The 22,178-nt window shown below is 32.5% G+C and overlaps 1 protein-coding gene across 1 annotated transcript in view; it reads right to left on the reverse strand.

Moving 5' to 3' along the window:
- LOC141342365 (rap guanine nucleotide exchange factor 5-like) overlaps positions 1-22,178 on the reverse strand; it is a 60,691-nt gene that overhangs the window by 17,963 nt on the left and 20,550 nt on the right. The window contains exons 3-4 of the mRNA XM_073846806.1: positions 21,766-21,866; positions 1,738-1,816 (exon numbers count right to left, since the gene is read on the reverse strand). Coding sequence (XP_073702907.1) covers positions 1,738-1,816; positions 21,766-21,866 — 180 coding nt within the window. The remainder of the gene's footprint in view (positions 1-1,737; positions 1,817-21,765; positions 21,867-22,178) is intronic.

Below are 22,178 nucleotides of genomic sequence, written 5' to 3' on the forward strand. Positions count from 1 at the left end.
CCAGCACGCTAGACTGCTCAGACACAGAGTTCAGAGGAAGGAGGAAACGCCTGCGGCCGAATTCTCGGTATTAAATTAACAGGGGTTCGGTAACAGAGAATTAATTGCGCGCCCTCGGCTAAACGGCGTGGAATTTGTTAAGTGGGTTAACGCCAGATAGATCAGGTTGTTAAGATCGTGTAAAGTAACATGTATAACATGATCTCGGTATAATTCCATGAAGTCTCTTATTGTTTTATGGCAGTTTCAGATAATTTTACATTACTTTATAGAGAATCTACGACACACGATATATAATCTAGAATTTACAATACATGACTTTATACACTACACATCACTCTACACTAGTTTTGACACACTTTACTAAATTTATGTTCCTAATGATCTTAAAAACATTTTGATAAGTGTGTAAGCCCATTTCAGACACTGAATAAAAAAAAAAAAAAAAAGTTATTGCGACTTTTTATCTCACAATTCTGACTTTTTTCCTCAGTTGCGTGATACAAACCTGCAATTCTGACTTTTTTCTCAGAGCTGTGAGATATAAACTCGTAATTGTGAGTTATAAAGTCAGAATTGCGAGATATAAACAATTTTGACTTCTCCTAATTTAAATCTTGCAATTCTGACTTTTTTTCTTAGAATTGTGAGATATAAACTTGCAAAAGTCCTTGGAAAGAAAACTCATGTTTTCAGAATTGTACATTTATATCTCACAATTCTTAACTCGCAATTGTGTTTTACAAAGTGAGAATTGCAAGATATAAACTCGCAATTTTGAGAAAAAAAAAATCTGAATTGTGAGTTTATTTCTCAGAATTGCGGGTTTATATCTCACAATTCTGACTTCATGACTCGCAAATTGAGTTTATCTCATAGTTCTGAAAAAAAAAACAGAATTGCAAGAAAAAAGTCAGAATTGTGAGATTAAAAAGTCACAATTACCTTTTTCCCTTTTTTATTCAGTGGTGTAAACAGGCTTACATTGATAAGAGCTTATGTTTAAAGTCTTGAATTTCTTTTTGTTAATGAAGATTATTTGAGCCTACATTTACACTTCACAACTAAAATATAAAATTGCATATATATATATTTACTGCATATGAACTATATTAATTATTATTTTAAGTTCATTCACATTTAAGTTAATATATTTAATTAAAAAGTATTGTAACACTTTAGCATTTAAATTTGAGATAAGTACAAATTTAATTAAGAAATTAATACTTTTATTCAGCAAGGACGCATTAAATTGATCAAAAGTGACAGTAAAGCATAAAAAATGTATAAAGGTTTCTACAAAAATATTAAACAGCATAACTGTTTTACTAATGATAATAAGAAATGTTTTTGAGCACCAAATCAACATATGAGAATGATTTCTGAAGGATCATTTGACACTGAAGACTGCAGTAATGATGCTGAAAATCTAGCTTTGCATCACAGGAATAAATTAAATTTTAAAATACATTTAAAATAAAAATTGCATTAATATTTTTCAGTATTACTCTTCTTACAGTATTTTTGATCAAATAAATGCAGCCTTGGTTTGCATAAGAGACTTATTTTAAAAACATTATTTTTAAATATTAAATGGTTTTAAACGTTTAAATGGTTGTTTATATTGTATTGTAAACGCAGTTCACCTTTAAAAATGTAAGCAGACAGCTATTATAGCAAAAACAACATTAGCAATGAAGCATATGAGAGCATGTGTGCATATCATGAGAAGGATATTGACAGAGTAGCGCTTGGCACAGGTCACTGGTGGACATGAACACAGGGTACGTCAGAAGGAAGTCATCCAACAGATTCTCTGAAAACGAACAGAACATAAAATACGCATTAGACCTTTTAGTAAGAAAACAACACAAAATCAAACTCTGGAGAAACAGATCATAATGAAGAATGTTTTTAAGGTTTTAAAGGAATAGTTCAGCCTTATGACATTTCAGTTTTATTCGTTTCTGTGGAAAACAGAGGAAGCATTTTGAAAAAGTCAGTAGTCAGTATTTAATTCCACTGTATAGAACAGAGCAGCTTGAACATCCTGTCCTAAATCTTTATCTTTACAGAAGTCATATGGTTTGCGAATGACATGAAGATGAAAAAACAATGGCTGACTTTTAATTTTGGGCAAATATATTTCTCAAAACCTGATGTTTTACAAAGCAAAACACTGCAGCTACATTGAAACAGTAAATGGAAGACTCTGGTGCATGTAGCATCATAAAAAATTCAGCACGGCTGAATCAAACCCAACAGGCAGTTTACATGTGCTCTTGTTTGTTTTCTTCAGTTCTCTCTCTTTCCTCCTGACCTCCTTTCTCCTACATTCTCACACTTTGCTATTGCACCACTTTAATTAGAGTTGTGTTTGCCTGGAAGCGTTCGGTGCCGCTGTTCATACATCATCTCGCTGTGAAAGTATGACTGAAGGAACAAGCACTCGGTGCGTGGTGACCTTGAGCAAGACTGCTAATGTTTTTAATCCCACTGCACAGCGATGGCGGCAAACCTTATCTGCCTCGCAGAATGACAGAACGTTTCCTCTGTGTATAGTAATGGGCCACATTTAACCATATGCTGTGTAACCTTTGTTAAAGAGATTCATTTCATTCTGGAAAAAATGAAGAATCCTTTATCGTTCACCTTAGTATAACCTTAAATGTCATGCAGGGTTTCTTTATGTTTCCACTATTTCACCTACTGGCAATAATTCTTGATAAAACAACAATTTATACAGTTATATGTATTTTGAATACATATTAAAAACATTTACCATTATCAATGCTGAAAATTTTTGCTGCTAACATTTTAGATAATTGTGACTTTTTCCTCACAATTGTGAGTTTACATCTCAATTTTTCCTTTTTGTTCTTAGAATTGTATGATACAAACGTGCAATTATGAGTTATTAAGTCAGATTTGCAAGATTAATCGCAGGATATAAACTCGGAATTGTGAAAATTTAGAAAATTATCAGAAAGTCAGAACTGCGAGATATAAACTTTTTGTTGTCATTATTATTTCCATATTGCAATTCTGAATTTTTCTTAGAACTGAGTTTATATCTGACAGTTCTCATTTTTTCCCTTACAATTGTGATTATATCTCACAGTTCTGACTTTTTTTACTTACAATTGTGTTTATATCTCACAGTTCTGACTTTTTTTTACTTACAATTGTGTTTATATCTCACAGTTCTGACTTTTTTTACTTACAATTGTGATTATATCTCACAGTTCTGACTTTTTTTACTTACAATTGTGTTTATATCTCACAGTTCTGACTTTTTTTACTTACAAGTGTGTTTATATCTCACAGTTCTGACTTTTTTTTACTTACAAGTGTGTTTATATCTCACAGTTCTGACTTTTTTTTACTTACAATTGTGTTTATATCTCACAGTTCTGACTTTTTTTACTTACAAGTGTGTTTATATCTCACAGTTCTGACTTTTTTTACTTACAATTGTGTTTATATCTCACAGTTCTGACTTTTTTTACTTACAATTGTGTTTATATCTCACAGTTCTGACTTTTTTTACTTACAATTGTGTTTATATCTCACAGTTCTGACTTTTTTTACTTACAATTGTGTTTATATCTCACAGTTCTGACTTTTTTTTTACTTACAATTGTGTTTATATCTCACAGTTCTGACTTTTTTTACTTACAATTGTGTTTATATTTCACAGTTCTGACTTTTTTTACTTACAATTGTGTTTATATTTCACAGTTCTGACTTTTTTTACTTACAATTGTGTTTATATCTCACAGTTCTGACTTTTTTTACTTACAATTGTGTTTATATCTCACAGTTCTGACTTTTTTTACTTACAATTGTGTTTATATTTCACAGTTCTGACTTTTTTTACTTACAATTGTGTTTATATTTCACAGTTCTGACTTTTTTTACTTACAATTGTGTTTATATCTCACAGTTCTGACTTTTTTTACTTACAATTGTGTTTATATCTCACAGTTCTGACTTTTTTTACTTACAATTGTGTTTATATCTCACAGTTCTGACTTTTTTTTACTTACAATTGTGTTTATATCTCACAGTTCTGACTTTTTTTTACTTACAATTGTGTTTATATTTCACAGTTCTGACTTTTTTTTACTTACAATTGTGTTTATATTTCACAGTTCTGACTTTTTTTACTTACAATTGTGTTTATATCTCACAGTTCTGACTTTTTTTACTTACAATTGTGTTTATATTTCACAGTTCTGACTTTTTTTACTTACAATTGTGTTTATATTTCACAGTTCTGACTTTTTTTACTTACAATTGTGTTTATATTTCACAGTTCTGACTTTTTTTACTTACAATTGTGTTTATATTTCACAGTTCTGACTTTTTTTACTTACAATTGTGTTTATATTTCACAGTTCTGACTTTTTTTACTTACAATTGTGTTTATATCTCACAGTTCTGACTTTTTTACTTACAATTGTGTTTATATCTCACAGTTCTGACTTTTTTACTTACAGTTGTGTTTATATCTCACAGTTCTGACTTTTTTTACTTACAATTGTGTTTATATTTCACAGTTCTGACTTTTTTTACTTACAGTTGTGTTTATATCTCACAGTTCTGACTTTTTTACTTACAGTTGTGTTTATATTTCACAGTTCTGACTTTTTTTACTTACAATTGTGTTTATATTTCACAGTTCTGACTTTTTTTACTTACAATTGTGATTATATTTCACAGTTCTGACTTTTTTACTTACAATTGTGTTTATATTTCACAGTTCTGACTTTTTTTACTTACAATTGTGTTTATATTTCACAGTTCTGACTTGTTTTACTTACAATTGTGTTTATATTTCACAGTTCTGACTTTTTTTACTTACAATTGTGTTTATATCTCACAGTTCTGACTTTTTTTTACTTACAATTGTGTTTATATTTCACAGTTCTGACTTTTTTTACTTACAGTTGTGTTTATATCTCACAGTTCTGACTTTTTTTACTTACAGTTGTGTTTATATTTCACAGTTCTGACTTTTTTTACTTACAATTGTGTTTATATCTCACAGTTCTGACTTTTTTACTTACAATTGTGTTTATATTTCACAGTTCTGACTTTTTTTACTTACAATTGTGTTTATATTTCACAGTTCTGACTTTTTTTACTTACAATTGTGTTTATATTTCACAGTTCTGACTTTTTTTACTTACAATTGTGATTATATCTCACAGTTCTGACTTTTTTTTTACTTACAATTGTGTTTATATCTCACAGTTCTGACTTTTTTTTACTTACAATTGTGTTTATATCTCACAGTTCTGTTTTCCTCACAATTATGAGTTTCTCACAATACTGACTTTTTTCCCCTCACAATTGTTTGTTTATATCTCACAGTTCTGACTGTTTTCCTCACAATTGTGAGTTCATATCTCACAATACTGACCTCTTTTCCTTACAATTGTAAATTTATTCTTTTCCAGCTCTCACTTTTTTCTCACAATGAGTTGATCTCACAATTCTGACTTTTTTTCTCACACTTCTGATTGTTTTCCCTTACAATTGAGAGGTAAGGGAAAATATAAAAGAGGTATTATAAGGTCTGACATAATTTAGTTTGTAGGTTACACTTATATATATATATATTTTTTTATTATGCAATTAATTTGAATTTCATATATTCACAACTGTCCAAACACGTTTTTGGGCCACTACATGTGAATTTTAATTTTGTGCATATCCAGGAAGACATTAAGTATTTAAAGTATACTTATAAATTGTTGTACATATTGCACACTGCACCAAATAAATAATTTTTTTCCCCACAACTTCGACACGTATTACAGGGGCACCGGTATTCAACTGTCTTGTTATTCTGTAAAAATGTTGCTAGTTCTTGGATTTTGTGGTTACTGAGCCCTTACCACTACTACACACCATCCCCACTATATACTACAGCTAATCATGCAGTGCCAAGGAAAGAGACAAAATACAAAGAAAGTGAACAAGAAGAGAAAGGGAGTGTAGGGCATTAAATGGCCCTTAATACGCCTGACCTCTCTGCTGATCCCACTGAAACACACTATTACTCTCTGACCTCTCTGCTGATCCCACTGAAACACACTATTACTCTCATAATGAAACTATTACTCTGATAAGGCCGTAATGACTGATGTGCATTCACTGTTCATTCTGCTTTAATTTGCTCTACAGGAATCTAAATTTCACCATTCGCTCTCACAGACATCAATCGATATTCTCATCTGATCTTCGGATCGACAGAATCTCTACATCTATGCCTCAAACCGCACATCATATTATAATCCATTTTTGGCTTGTGAGTAATTCAGATGCTTTAAACATACATTCTGAACACCTTCTAACAAATGTAACAATGTTGAGCAAAACCTAACATTGTACTTTACTTGTATGTTTTTAGTAATTTTTTTTACTCCAGAGCCGTGCGGAGCGCTTTTTATGATGGATGAATGCATTTTATTTTGCTTTAAAACATCCTTTCACTGTCCTTATAAAGCTTGGAAGAGCCAGAACATTTTTTAATATAACTCTGATTGTATTTGTCTAGAAAAAAGTCATACACACTTAGGATGGCTCGATGATGAATTTTGAATGAACTGTCCCTTTAATAGCCTAAAATAAAAATGTATTAAAAAAATAAAATAAAATCGACATACTATCACAAAAAAAAAAATATTCATAAGTGGCTAATCTGTACATTGTGTTTCTTTATTCAACCCTTTATTAAAGAGACACAAAAAAATAATGATTTTCAAAGTGACTTTGATACTTTAAATTAAAGTTATGATCATTATTAGAGAAAATGGCTCATAATTTGACACAGAGGAAACATTATATTCACCGAACACATGCCTGAATGCAAAAATACAATAAAACCACGCTCTTGACTAGAGGATCAATAAACATTATCGCCAAAATCGAATATGAACTGGTAATGAAATGGATCAGATTTGTCAATCAAACCACCATGATTTATTAATAAGCCTTCAAAAGAAGCACAAACATTATTTTAAGCATAAATGTGACAAAGATGAATTAGATTTATGCTTAAAACAAGACAATTCTGCCAGTGGGGTACGAAAAAATTAAATTTCTTATCAGTGTTGTTTGTCAACGATGACGAAGACGAAATCATTTCGTTGACGCCACTTTTTTTCATGACGATAACGAGACGATGACGAGATAAAAATGGCTCGTTGATGACTAAAACATGACGAGACGTGTGTGAGTTTTCGTTGACGAGACGAGAATAGACGAAAATGTTAGTGGGTGGTCCGTCAGACATTTAAAATGCATGACATTTCTGCTTATTGTGCATGCCAATTAAAACCTAAAACGTATCTGCCGCTATGGCAAGCCGTTTTAGCATTCCATCCTTTTTGGTCTTTTATGTTTTAAAACAATCCTTCATTATTGTAATTATTGTTGAAAATAGCCGATCCGGAAGCTCACATTGTGTTGAACTATAGATCTGCTATTTTCAGAACTTACAAGTGACACTACCCAACAACAATACTTACTGACCTACATTAATTTGTTAAAAAACTACTTTTCCCCCTTTTTTCGACTAAAACTAGACTAAAATTATCACATATAGAAGTGACTAAAATTTGACTAAAACTAATAAGCATTTTAGTCCAAAAGACTAAGACTAAATCTAAGATGGTTGTCAAAAACAACACTGTTTCTTATGCAATTTGGCCTTTGAAGTACACAATCATTGATAATTTTTCAATGTTTAAAAAAAATATTTATATATTAAAAAAAGAATATTTAAAAATGAGAAAATTATAATCATTTTAATTTTGCACTCAATAAATATTTTTATTATCAATATTTTTTATATATATTTTATATTATAATATATATATATATATATATATATATATATATATAGTAGTCAACATTTGAAATGAATCAAAAAAGTTAATCAAAGTTGTCCTAAGACAAGAATGAGAACTGTTTTGGTTTTAGGACAACTTTTGATGAAAAGTTTTGATCCACTTCAAATGTTGACTACTGTATATATATATATATATATATATATATATATATATATATATATATATATATATATATACACACACACACACACACACACACACACACACACACACACATACACAGTAGTCAACATTCTAAGTGGATCAAAAAAGTTCTTCAAATATATAAATATATATATATATATATATATATATATATATATATATATATATTTTTTTTTTTTTTTTTTTTTTTGCCTTTCAAGTACACAACTATTAAAAAATTTTCAATGTTTTAAAAATATATATTCATATATATATATATTAAAAAAAGAATAAACATTATAATCATTTTAATTTATTGCTCAAGAAACATTTTTATTACCAATATTTTCAAGACTATTTTAATAACATCTATACACAAAATAACAGCATTTACTTTAAACATTTTTAAGTCATTTTGAACGCAGCTGGTCAAGTGTATGATATATGCACTACTAAGGACTTTATTTTCTCAGTATTTTGATTGTTTGCACCCGGAGATTCCAGATTTTCAAGATTTTCCAGAGAAAAGTTGTATCTCTGCCAAATATTATCCTATCCTAACAAACAATACATCAATGGAATGCTTTTTACATAAATGTTTTAAAGGAAAATATTTAGCTGTATAAAATGATTGTGCAATTAAAAAGTCAGAGGAGCTATAAAGTGCTAGTGATTTTCTGTTTTAATACTAAATAAAAGGTAAGTATAAATGCAGGTCTTAGGGTTTCCTGAAAATGTAATTAAATCGAGCCAAACTACCAGACCGCAGCCATTTCTCACAGTCTGATTTAAGGCACTCTGATGTTTATTTCAATTACGGCTAAATTAGACTTATGCAACCCAGAGAGCGAAGCAGGGCAAGAATGGAGAGAAAGAGAGCATAATGAATGAGTCGAGTGTTTTCTGAAGCAGTGTATAGTGACAGAGGGATTCCTCCATAAGCTGTAAATCCTATTAGTGACACTATTCCTGCAGGCTGCGGTGTGAGCGTGCTGCATTGGTACCGTTGTAAATTCTTCCTTAATTTCACACTTACTTCCTCGAGCTTTGTGCGTTCTGCTCTACTGAACTGCTCGCATCATTATGGTAATCTGCCGCGAGCAGCTGTACACACCGCCGCCAATAGTGCTCGCTCTCACACAGACAGACAGACAGACAGACAAGAGACTGTCTCCGAATAGGCATACTTTCCAACACTGTGACAAAAATGCAAAACAGAGTATGTCAAATGAGTATGACTTCCGAAAACACAGTAGTCGTGATACTGGACGATGCACTGCATCTGCTGATATTCTATGGCCATTTTCACATTTAGTTAAATGGGGCATAACACACAGTTTCACCCAACCTCATGTTAATCTTGAGTACCTATGGAGTAGTACTGCATCCTTTATATCTCCAAAAAGTCTTTAGTTTTATCATATTTACAAAAGAAAGATACAGCTTTACGATTCTCTCCGAAAAAAGCCGAGCTCCTGAAGGGGCGCCGTGGGGGGAGCTATAGATTGACGAACTAGTGCTGCTCGCCGATTGCCAACAAAACACATACATTTGGTGCCGTTTCACTTACCAGCTGCAGTTCTGAATCATGAACGGGATTTTTTATAGCTGGGACAGCTTCATCTTTCAGTATCAAACGATGTGTAAACCCAGCGTCGAACTGGGCATTGTTTATAAAACGTTCGGCAACAAACACACTTGCAAAACACCGTTTCTGCCACGGAAAAACAAACTGCATCTACTGTTCACGTAACGCTGGGTTTTCGAGAAGCTGAGCAAGGTTATCTTTGCTTTACAACCAAAACCACACTTCTTTAGAGATAACATTCTTCTCGAGTGAGTCCCATGCAGTCGAATGAAGCGCGTCCGTGTGGATGGGCGCGCTCTTGCGCTCGCTCTGGTCGATGTGTGCGCTGGCGCGCTTTTCCGGGAGAAATGCCCATACAAGGAGTTCCACCCTTCAGGATGTCATGAATAGCCATGATCGGAAAAAAAAATTCCGAAACTTGTAAGAAACCCGAAAGTGTGTATTTGGCACAGAAATACTCTGTTATATGTCCAAATTGGGTTTTTTTTTTTTTTTTAAACTTTGGCCATGTTTAGCATGGGAATCCAACTCTTAAACAGTGTAAATAACTTAGCATGCATGATACAGCATTAGACACCCCCCCCCCCCCCTTAATCTGACCAATCACAACAAAACTATGGTAAAAAAGGCCTCAAATTCTGAACAGCCATTCACTGCCATTATAAAGCTTGAAAGATCCAGGACATTTTTTTATATAAATCCGATTGTATTCGTTTGAAAGTCATATAACCTTACACCTAGGATGGCTTGAGGGAGAGTAAATCATGAGGAAATTTTCATTATGGATGAATTATCCCTTTAACAGCCTAAAATGACACCTTAAAACTTGGTAAATCAAACTGCTTTACCAGAAAAAGGCTGCACTCTTGTCAGTGAAAGAACAAAGCTTGATCAGTCTCCACTGTAATCACTGAAACTGTCTACACTGCAAGTGTGCATTTTCATGATCTAGCTTTGTTGTGCTGTGCAACTGGAAACAGTGCTAAACTAGTTACACTTGATCTAATCATCCAATCAGCAGCTGGATGCAAACGCACACACATAGACGCGCTAATTTGCAGAGGCACTTTCACAAGATTTCTCATTAACGCTCTCACTCTGCGGCGGCAGATAAACCTCACTCGCACTTCACTTCTGCAGCTCTTTTTTTCTGCTGCCACTAAAACATGACGCATTTTTCATTATCTGAAAAATGAAGGACTTTACTGCAGCTCAAGGTGCCACTTTTCCTAGAAAAAAAAAAAAATCTGCTCTGCCATGAGAAAATGCGAGAGCAGCAAAGGATTAGACATACTTGACTTCCCAAGTAAAACCCTTTTTTCACACCATGGTAATTGTGCATGTAGCAAACCAATAAACTGAGCATGACTAAGAAGGCAGAATCAGATTTCTATAGACCTTATGTAGCTACGCCCCTGTGTGTTCATTGTCTTGCCTTCACTTTGTATTTTCACAGCATGAAGGTCGTATGAATTTATGAATCAACTGCTTGTTTTAAAATCTCAGTCTGATGAGATTTGTAATGACATCTGCTTCAAACATTATTTTTTTTACAGTATTACAGTAAAACAAAATACATTTCATCCTCATTACCATAACTGAAAAATCATCTTCTCTCATTACCATAACAAAAAAAAAAAAAAAAACCTCACTGTTATTACTGTATCATAGAATAAAAAAAACTAATTTTAAATCCGTCCCAGAAAAATCTCATTCTGTCATTACGGTAACCATAATAAATAAATAAATAAATACATCAGTCATTACCTTAGTTATCATAGAAAAAAAAAACTCATTTTAATTACTGTACAACAATCTCCTTCTCATTTCTTTAACAATAAGAAATCTCATGCTCATTACCATAACAGAAAAACCTCATTCTCTCATTACCGTACGAAAAGCCCTCTCAATCATTACTGCATCACAGGAAAAAAAAAAACCCTTATTTTAATTACTGTACCACAACATACAAAATAAATCTTATGCTTTCATTACCATAACAGAAAAATCTCATGCTCTCATTACCGCAACAAACAGCTTACTGTCATTACCATATCATAAAAAAATCGAATTTTAATTACTGTACCACAAAATTCATCTCCTTCTCATTTCTATAACACAAAATAAATGCTCATTACCACAACATAATTTTTTTTCACTCATTACCGTATAATTGCATCACTGTACCACAAAATACATCTCCTTCTAATTTTTTTTAACACTGAATAAAACTCATTCTCATTACCATAACATAATAATTTCATTCTTTCATTACCGTAACGAAAAACTCCTCAGTCATTACTGTATCACAGAAAAAAAATCTCATTTTAATTACTGTACCACAAAATACATATTCTCATTTATAGAACCAAAAATAAATCTCATGCACATTACGATAACAGAAAAATCTCATTCTCTCATTACCGTAACAACAACAACAAAAACAAAATTACTGTACCACAAAATACATCTTATTTCTATAAAAATCTCACTTTCATTACGGTAATAAAAAACTGTCATTACCTTATCATAGGAAAATAAATCTAATTTCATCTCCTTCTCATTTTTATAACACAAAATAAAATCTAATTCTCATTACCACAACAGAAAAAATTAATTCTCTCTCTACTGTAACACAAAAAAACCTAAAAAATCAATAAATTCTAATTCTCATTACCTTAATAGTAAAATCTAATTCAATCATTACCGTAACAAAAAAAAAACCTCACTGTCAAAACGGTATCATAGAAAAAAATAATAATTTTAATTACTGTACCACAAAATTCACCTCCTTTTCATTTCTATAACACAAAATAAATCTAATTCTCATTACCTTAATAGTAAAATCTAAATCAATCATTACCGTAACAAAAAAAAACCTCACTGTCAAAACGGTATCATAGAAAAAATAATAATTTTAATTACTGTACCACAAAATACTTTTTATTCTCATTACCATAACCGTAAAATCTAATTCTCATTACTGTAACACAAAATAAATCTCATCCCCATTACTGTAATGTGAAAAAATATGTTTGGAATTTTTTTGGTTTGTTTTTTAATGTACATTGATTTAAAATTAAAGTAATATGTATTAATGTGAATATGAACAAGAATTATTTGAAAAAAGTACAACTTAATATACATACATACACACACACACATATATATTTTTATGATTTATATGATATAGAAATATTAATATATTTTACATGTTTCTTAAATATATACATGTATGTGTTTGATGCGATTGATCGCGAGTACTCGATTTGACAAAATTGGACTAAAATCAATCAATAAACACATTCATTGTAGTAACAAGAATGTCAAAAGGTAGTGTGCTTAATTGTCATAAAAATAATGTCTCATTATGGAGTAAATGTCAATGACATTTTTCCTAAAAGCATTTCAGGACATGGTTCCTGAGAAGATCTCATTTGCAATCCTTATGAATACTGAGACGTCTAGAAACTCTCATTACAGGAAATTGTTCTGCGAGAGAATTTGGTTGCAAAAACCTTGGCTAAATGACAGCAGAAACAAGGTTTTGTGTTTGCTCTCAGAGTGAAAAAGTAGGTCTAACTATATTCTTGGTGTCTCTTGCATCTTCCAAGCTCTTTCAAGCTCATCCACCCACACTGCAGGAACGATCAGACAGAGCGTGTCAGCTTGACTTGAAAACATGATGTCAAAAAAGCTGAAAGTTAATGACCACCTCAATGACAGAGGCAAACCCTGGAGGTCAAATGAGCTGCTGTCTGGTGCTTTGATGGACAGCTGAGGGAAACCACAGTTCATGGCTTTGCAGGCACAGACCCGGTCAGCTGCTTATGATATTGACAGATGCATGCAAGAAACCAGAGCGTGCAGAAAAAAAGAAAATGAGACTGTTACAGTTAATGAGTAGGTGAGACAGACGGCTGACTTTAAACAACTCCATCTCATTAAGTGTTTGCACCAAATTTACCAGCAGCCTTGAAAAGCACATCTCTACACACTCACTCCCCTTTTGTTTTTGATGTCTGGAGGAAGTATTTTACTCAAATTATCCCCGTTTTGCATAAATCGTGCTCATAAAGCATGGATAATAAGCTCTGACAGCTTCGGGCCCATTATGCGCAGGGTTCGTGTGGGAGTGTTCAGCAGTTTTGGTGTGAGCAAAGTTATTATCATCAATGAAGCCATTCCCACAAGTCTCTCCGTCAAGCATGTGGACAGGGTTTGATTATCGCTCATTGACCAGAGCTCGCCAATTACCCTCAGCAGGCCTTGAACACAGATCCCACCAGAGCGCGGTTCAGGTGATTGACTTCATTTAAGGCAGAAATAGAAGAGATTGGATCAGGGAAAACCAATCTGCATCCCTTACAGAAGCACATGAGCTTGTGCTTTATCATATTTGTTCAATATCGACTATCGGACTGTTAAAGAACACTGGACAAACACATGTTACTACAACATCATTTCCCAGCCTGATCTAAATGTAAATCTAAATGTTTTTACTTTCGAATGCGAAGTAGATAAATGTTTTCCTTACAAATTATATTATTCCAATTATAATTTAAAAGGAAGTTTAAGTAAAATATGAATGTAGTTTGTGGCAAGATACAGTTTTTAAAAGTCTTATGCTCATCAAGACTGCATTTATTTGATCAAAAATGTAGTAAAAACAGTAATATTGTGAAATATTATTATGATTTAAAATACTTTTCTATTTTAACATGTTTTTAAATGTATTTCTTGCAGTGCTGAATATTCCACCCATTATTAGTGTTAAAAACAGTTGTGCTGCTTGATAATTTTTTTGAAAATGTGGTAAAAAAATATTTTTTATCGGATTCTTGTATAAATACAAAGATCAAGAGTACAGCATTTATTTAAAATAAAAATCTCAGAAAAAATCTAAATGTTTACTGTCACTTTTGATCAAATTACTGTGTCTGGTGAATAAAATTATTATTATATTATTATTTTTAAATAATAATAAAATCATATTTTTTAAGTTTTGAACCGTGATGTATTTTGGTATTTCATAGTATTTGTATATTTTTTTATTTTTATATCCAATTTTTGTTTTAAATTCAAAAGTCCCAAAACATTATTGTTATTTATTATATATTATTTTTTAATAATAATAATAATAATAATAATAATAATAATAATAATAATAATAATAATAATAATAATAATAATAATAATAATAATAAAATCTTATCTAAGGTTTGAACAGTATTTTGGTTTTTTTTTTTTTTTGTATCTTTTTTTTTTATTTTTATATCCAATTTTAGTTTTAAATTCAAGTCCTAAAACAAAAAGTGTCTTTGCTGAATATGAATATTTTTTATACTAAATAAATAAATAAAATAATCTTACTGACCCTAAACAGTAATGTATTTTGGAACTTTAGTTTTTGTATCTTTTTTATTCTTATATTATTTTTTTTCTTTTACATTCTTAAGTCCCAAAACAAAATGTGTCTATGCTGAATATGTTATAATAATAATAATAATAATAATAATAATAATAATAATAATAATAATAATAATAATAAAATCTTAAGTTTTGAACATTAATAAATTTAGTATTTGTATCTTTTATTTTTATTTCCATTTTTTTTATTCAGAAGTCCCAAAACAAAATGCGTCTTTCCTGAATAAAATTAAAGATATATATATAAAATAATAATAATAAAATATTACAGACCCTGAAGTTTTGAACTGTAATGCATTTTGGAATTTATTAATATTATTAATTTATTTTAGTTTTAAATTAAAAAGTAAAAACAAAAATTAAAATTAAAAACAAAATGTGTCTTTGCTGAATAATTATTTTTATTTCTTTTATTTAAAAATTGTATTGTATTCTTTGCTGAATAAAATTATTAATTTATTTTGATTAAATATTAATAATAATAATAATAATAATAATAATAATAATAATAATAATAATAATAAGAAGAAGAAGAAGAAGAAGAAGAAGATTCTACTGACTCAGAAGTATGTATTTTGGCATCTCTTAGCATTTATCTCTTTTGTTTTTCTATATCCAATTTTAGTTTTAAATTCAAAAGTTCCAAAATTACCCGTTTATTTCTAAGTCTTAAACTTTTGGACCCCAATGAGTGTTATGAGTTTCTCTATATAATTATATGAACATTAAAAGCATTTTTACCTGCATTTCATATAGAAACTTTTACCAGTGTGAAACATCAGATCACTGATCTATAAGTTGACTTTTCATGATTACATGTGGAGCACTGAAAACTGAATATTACTGGAGAAAATGGTTCATATTGGACACAAAGGAAACATTAAATTCATTGAACAGATGCTAGAGTCCAAAAATACAATAAACCAATCCAGCCTCTTGGCTTGAGGATCAATAAACATTATCACCGAAATAATCAAAGACGAATCGGCAATGAAATTGATCAGATTTCTTCCGCAACCCATCTGTTTCTTTGCTATCGGCAGAATTCTCCTGGAGTCCTTCAACCTCATGCGAACGCACATAGACTAAAAGCAGAAAACACATGACAGCATTACAACAAAAACACTATTCTGAATGAATCACCATTGTAAAACTGTAACATTTCTTGCATGTTTGACCATAAAAATCAAACAAAAGCTTGGAATCAAAACCACTACCACTCTCTCTCTTTCATTGCACATCTTATTGGTCCTGTATTTATTAGCACTGTGAGATGCCAAAATCTCCAGCTCTGTAGGGAGTTCTACAGTTGACTGGATACCTTTCATTTGGAAAAACAATAAAACAACCTCTGCTCTCCATAAGCGGATCAATACTTTTACTGCACGCTTCCCTTCGGCTTCATACGTTAAACAACAAACATTTAAATCCCTTTGTGTACAGAAGCTGCAGGATGTAAACACAGAATTCATATGGGATCAGCTGATGGATACATCAGAAGCTGTATGAAATCAATACAGAGCCATATCAAACTCCCTACACATGTGAGGGGGAGTGCAAGCATGACAATCCCACATAATACACCGGCAAGCTTCACATCCCCCGAGACCTGTCCTCTGGGAATCTCTGTCTCTCCTTCTGTCTGTCTGAGTCTTTCTTTGTCTCTCTCTGCTCACAAGAACAGACAATTCTGTACCAATACAAAGAAATATACTGCACACATACACCGATGCATGCACAGCCTTAGAAAACTATGCATCGATCACCAGGCATTCTAAGCCAATGCAATGACGGTGCATTTCAAAAATTTCATAAAAAAAAACAACCTCATTTATTATCCGTCATACCATTTAAACCATACTAGCTTTATATTGTGGACAAAACCCTCCCAATAGAATAGAGCTTACCAGGCAGTTAGGAGTGAATCCACTTCATCTGACAGTTCATAGATCATTGCGGCCTTTTCTACCACCAATATGTCATTGTTAATTCTGACAACACCTACAAATCTTTGTTTATCGTGGAAAGGTGACAATAAGAGATATACTTCATCAGCACAAAGCTTTTAGAGGAATAGTTCAACAAAAAAAAATCTGCTTTCTTGTGTAGAACACAAACAGAGAAGTTTAGCAGAATGTTCAAGCTGTTCTTTAACATACAACGAAAGACTTTTCAACAATGACTATCATTTGGAGATCCATCTTTTCACACTGAGGGACTCATATGCAACTATTACAGAAGGTTCAAATGCTCACTGATGTGTCAGGAGAAAACACAACGCATTAAGAGCTGGGGGTGAAAACTTTTGGAATTTAGAGATCAGGGTAAATTTAACTTATTTTGTCTTCTGGGAAACATGCAAGTATCTTCTGTAGCTTCAGAAGGGCAGTGCTAAATGAAAAAAAAAAAACACGACATTTAGGCAAAATAAGAAAAATGTCACATCTTCTTTGCGTTCAAAAGTTTTCACCCCCAGCTCTTAATGCATCGTGTTTCCTTCTGGAACATCAGCGAGTGTTTGAACCTTCTGTAATAGTTGCATATGAGTCCCTCAGTTGTCCTCAGTGTGAAAAGATGGATCTCAATGTCATATAGTCATTGTTGGAAAGGGTTCAAATACACAAAAATGCTGAAAAACCAAAGAATTTGTTGGACCTGAAGGATTTTTTTTTAGAAGAACAGGACAAACATGAACTAAAACAGCTGTGGATCATTCAGGTAACAACATAATATTAAGAATCAAGTGTGTGTAAACTTTTGAACGGGTCATTTTTATAAATTTGACTATTATTTTCTTTTATGGACTATATGTAAACATCTTTAATGTGACATATCTTATTCAGGTCGATATTAAATGAAAATTATTTTGTATGATCCCTCTTATTTTGGTAAAATAATTACCATTTCGCTGATTCTGAAAGGTGTTGACTTCAGATAACTTGGATATACAATTTTATGGTGCTTTTTTGTCCTCTTTGGAGCTTGAAAACTCCAGTCCCCATCCACTTTCATTGTATGGAAAACGGCAACGTAAACATTCTTCAGAACATTTCCTTTTGTGCTCCACAGAAGAAAATCAATCATAAGGGTTTAGAACAACATGAGTGCGAGTAAATGGCAATTTGGTAAAAAATAGTAACTGAATTTGTATTTTTGCATAAACTCCCTGTTTAAAAGTATTTGCACTTCATGATACATGTACTTTGTGTTCATTATTATAAGTATAAGTGGTCTGGTTGTACTGGTTATCCAAACAACATGGTTTCCTGTGTTCAGCAGTGCAAGAGAGTTCTAGAACTGCATTGAAAGCAGACAGAAGAACTGCAGCAGCAGTGCAGGATTTAAACCGACAGACTGTGTGCGCACAACAGAGAAGTGAGCTGAACTATAGCGATTAGCTATCAATGTCTTTAATGAGGTTAGAACTCACTCCGCTGGACTGGCTCGCCATACAGAGGGAGGGGGGCCCGGCCTCCGCAGAGTCAGGCTTTTTCGGAAGGGAAGAACACTTATTCATTCCTCTAATCTAGTCTGAGAGACATAATAGCTTGATATCTAACACACACGACTTCAGCCATTCAAAATACCAAAGAAGAGTGCACTCAAACTACTGTAAATAAACTTGAATTTGCTTCTTTGTACAACATACTGTATGAAGAACGCTTTATAAGACGAACAAATCCCAGCGTTTCACTACATATTTGACCCAGACCTAATGGCTTCAGGGCAACAGAGATTTTCAGTTCCCTATGGAGATTTCAAATCAATACCTTTACAACAACCATTCCTACTGGAAAATCAAAAATGTTTTGAGCCTCAGAGCCTGGGAGGCAGAATATTTATGTCTCCAACAGTACTACAGTTTTACCTCATATGACCCAGATATGATTACGCTGTAACCATTGAAGAATTTTAAGTATTTAAATGATAAATGACATGATATACACCCAATAGGTGGAACTGCCCCACAGTCTGCCCACTTTGTTTGACTGTTGCCAGCTAAACATGGAGTGCAGCATGCCATCCATGACGGCAAAGCACTGAAGCCAGCAGGAGATAATAACTCAGTACCAGCAGGATAGAATATAGTGGGGCAGTCAGCTAAAAGTAGATCACCACTATCACATCATTAACATTATAGCTCAAAAACAAAACCTGGAGATATATTGCGGTTTGAAGCACACACACCAACATTTTTGGACAATGTTGGCAGATGCATAGTTGATTGAGAAAAAAACATTTTTATTTAGTTTTCTTCATAGGTTTCCAGATGATTTTTCAGACTTAGGGTTGGTCCATGTATTAGATTCAGGGACATCTTTCTAAAAACATGACAATTCTGTATTCATTCACCCACTTTTCATTTTCACTTTCACTACCCACTTTTACCAACCCCGTATGACTTTCTTTCTTCTGCAGAACACAAAAGATGACATTTTGAACAGACTTGTTCTGTTTGGTCCATATACCCTGCTGAAAAAAAAACAGCTAAAAACAGCCTAGGCTGGTTGGCTGGTTTTAGCTGGTCATAGCTGGTCAGCAGGCTGGTTTTAGAGGGGTTTTGGCCACTTTCCCAGCTGGGAGACCAGCTTAAACCAGCTACTTCCAGCTAAAACCAGCTAAGACCAGCCAACCACCCTCAGCTGGTTTTAGCTGTTTTTTCAGCAGGGTAATGAAAGTCAGCGGATTTCAAAACACATTGGACACCATTGGCTTTCATTGTATGGAAGAAAAACATTTTTCAAAATATCTTCTTTTGTTTTCCATAGAAGAAGGGAAGTCGTTTACGGTTTGGACCACTATAAAGATGAGAATTTTCATTTTTGGGTGAACTACAAGGGACGATCACGTTCAAGATGATGATTCAATTATTATTTGAAATAAACTGGTTTAGTACTATTGCATAACATTATAATATTTATTAATGTTTTGAATTTGATTTTTATATTTTCAGTAAATTTTTAGTATTTTAGTTTAGGTTGTCATTTGATCTATTTATTTATTTAAATTAGCTTTCTATTTTTTATTTTCTATTTTATTTTATATTTGCTGTTTTAGTTTTAATAAATTTAGTACTTTCAGCTTGAATTGTATATCTTTTAAGATACAGTCAAACCAAAATGTATTCAGAAACCTTCAACAATATTCTCACATTATCTCAGTTTATTCACTATAGTTTAGAAAATAGTAATAAAATATGACAAGAGCTCAAGAGTTAAACTGTGTCAGAATAAATTCATTTTAATAATCACAAATGAATTAGTCAAAGCAAAATGTATTCAGACACCTACAAAAACTTCTCACATTATCACAGTTTATTCACTAGAGTTTAGAAAATGGTCATAAAATATGACAAGAACTCAAGAATTAAAAAGTGTCAGAAGAAATTCATGAAATTATGTCAGATAAAAAGTCAGATTAAACTGACAAATCAAATTTATTTCTTTTATAAATTTTACTTGTCCACTGTATGAAGAATTTTTGGGTATAATATGTCACAGTTCCCTTTTTTGCTGTCCTCACTTACATAAATGAACTCTAGTGTCCTGCATCCACTAGTAAAAAAATTTTAAAAAATTATATCCGGTGTCTAAATAATTTTTTGTTTTGACTATGTTTTTTTTTATCTATCTATCTATCTATCTATCTATCTATCTATCTATCTATCTATCTATCTATCTATCTATCTATCTATCTATCTATCATCTATCTATCTATCTATCTATCTATCTATCTATCTATCTATCTATATGTGACCATGGACCACAAAACCAGTCATAAGGTTAAATTTTACAAAACTGAGATGTATACATCACATAAAAGCTCAATAAATAAGCTTTCTAATTGATGTATGGTTTGTTAGGATAGGACAATATTTAGCCGAGATACATCTATTTGAAAATCTGGAATCTGAGGGTGCAAAAAAAAAAAATCAAAATACTGAGAAAATCACCTTTAAAGTTCTCCAAATTAAGTTCTTAACAATGCATATTACTAATCAAAAATTACATTTTAATATATTTATAGTAGGAATTTTACAAAAAAATCTTCATGGAACATGATCTTTACTTAATTTCCTAATGATTTTTGGCATAAAAGAAAAATCAATAATTTTGACCCATACAATGTATTTTTGGCTATTGTTACAAAGGTACCCCAGCGACTTAAGACTGGTTTTGTGGTCCAGGGTCACATATTAGCTTTATTTCAACCAACAAAAAGTTAACAGTTTTAGTTTTTGGCTTACACTTTAGTATACAGACTAACTCCCATTATTAACCAGTTGCTTATTAGCATACCTATTATTAATATAATGGCTGTTTATTAGTACTTATGAAGCGGATATTCTGCATGACCATATTCTACATCCCTAATCTTACCTTAAACGTAACAACTACCTTACTAACTATTAATAAGCAACAAATTAGAAGTTTCTTGAGGCAAAAGTCACAGTTAGGTTGGTTAATAGCAAGAATTGTTGCTTAAAATAAACTCTAACAAGTTCCGGTTAACGATAACAGCCCTGTTTCAGATTTCTATAGTGAACTAAAAACACTTACAGCAGCCACTGATCTGAAACTCATACCAAGTCATGAATTATAGGATAAATTAAAAGTATACTGAATCCTTGCCTGAAGAATCCAAAAACACCCGTCAGATTTTTTACCTCAAAATCAGTGCAGAAAGGTTACGACTCACCTGTCTCTCTGCTCTGTGGGCTCTTCTGCTCCTCATCCAGCCTCAGGTGGCCCAGGAGATGCTCCAGAACCTTTTCTGGGGCGGCGGGCACGGCAGCGTACCTGTGGGAGACAGAAGAGTCACTGGAGTCTTCCTCTTCGATGGAGGACAGGGAGCGACTGCTGCACCAGCCTTCCTCCTCGCCCTCTTCCTCCGTGCCCTCCTCATCAATGTAACGGAAATACGGCACGTCGAACGTGGGCACGGTAGCTCGGTCGGCGCTGCTGGTATCAGAAGACTCGTCCTCATCCTCGTCTTCCTCCTGTTCCACCAAAGCGGCCGGCATTAACCTGCCGTCCAGGCGCGGGTCCGGGGCCACTGCACGCCTGCTGCCCATGTCGGCATCGGCGCCGACTTACCACATTGACCTGGAG

This window comes from Garra rufa, chromosome 9 (assembly GCF_049309525.1).
Source record: "Garra rufa chromosome 9, GarRuf1.0, whole genome shotgun sequence".
NCBI lineage: Eukaryota > Metazoa > Chordata > Actinopteri > Cypriniformes > Cyprinidae > Garra > Garra rufa.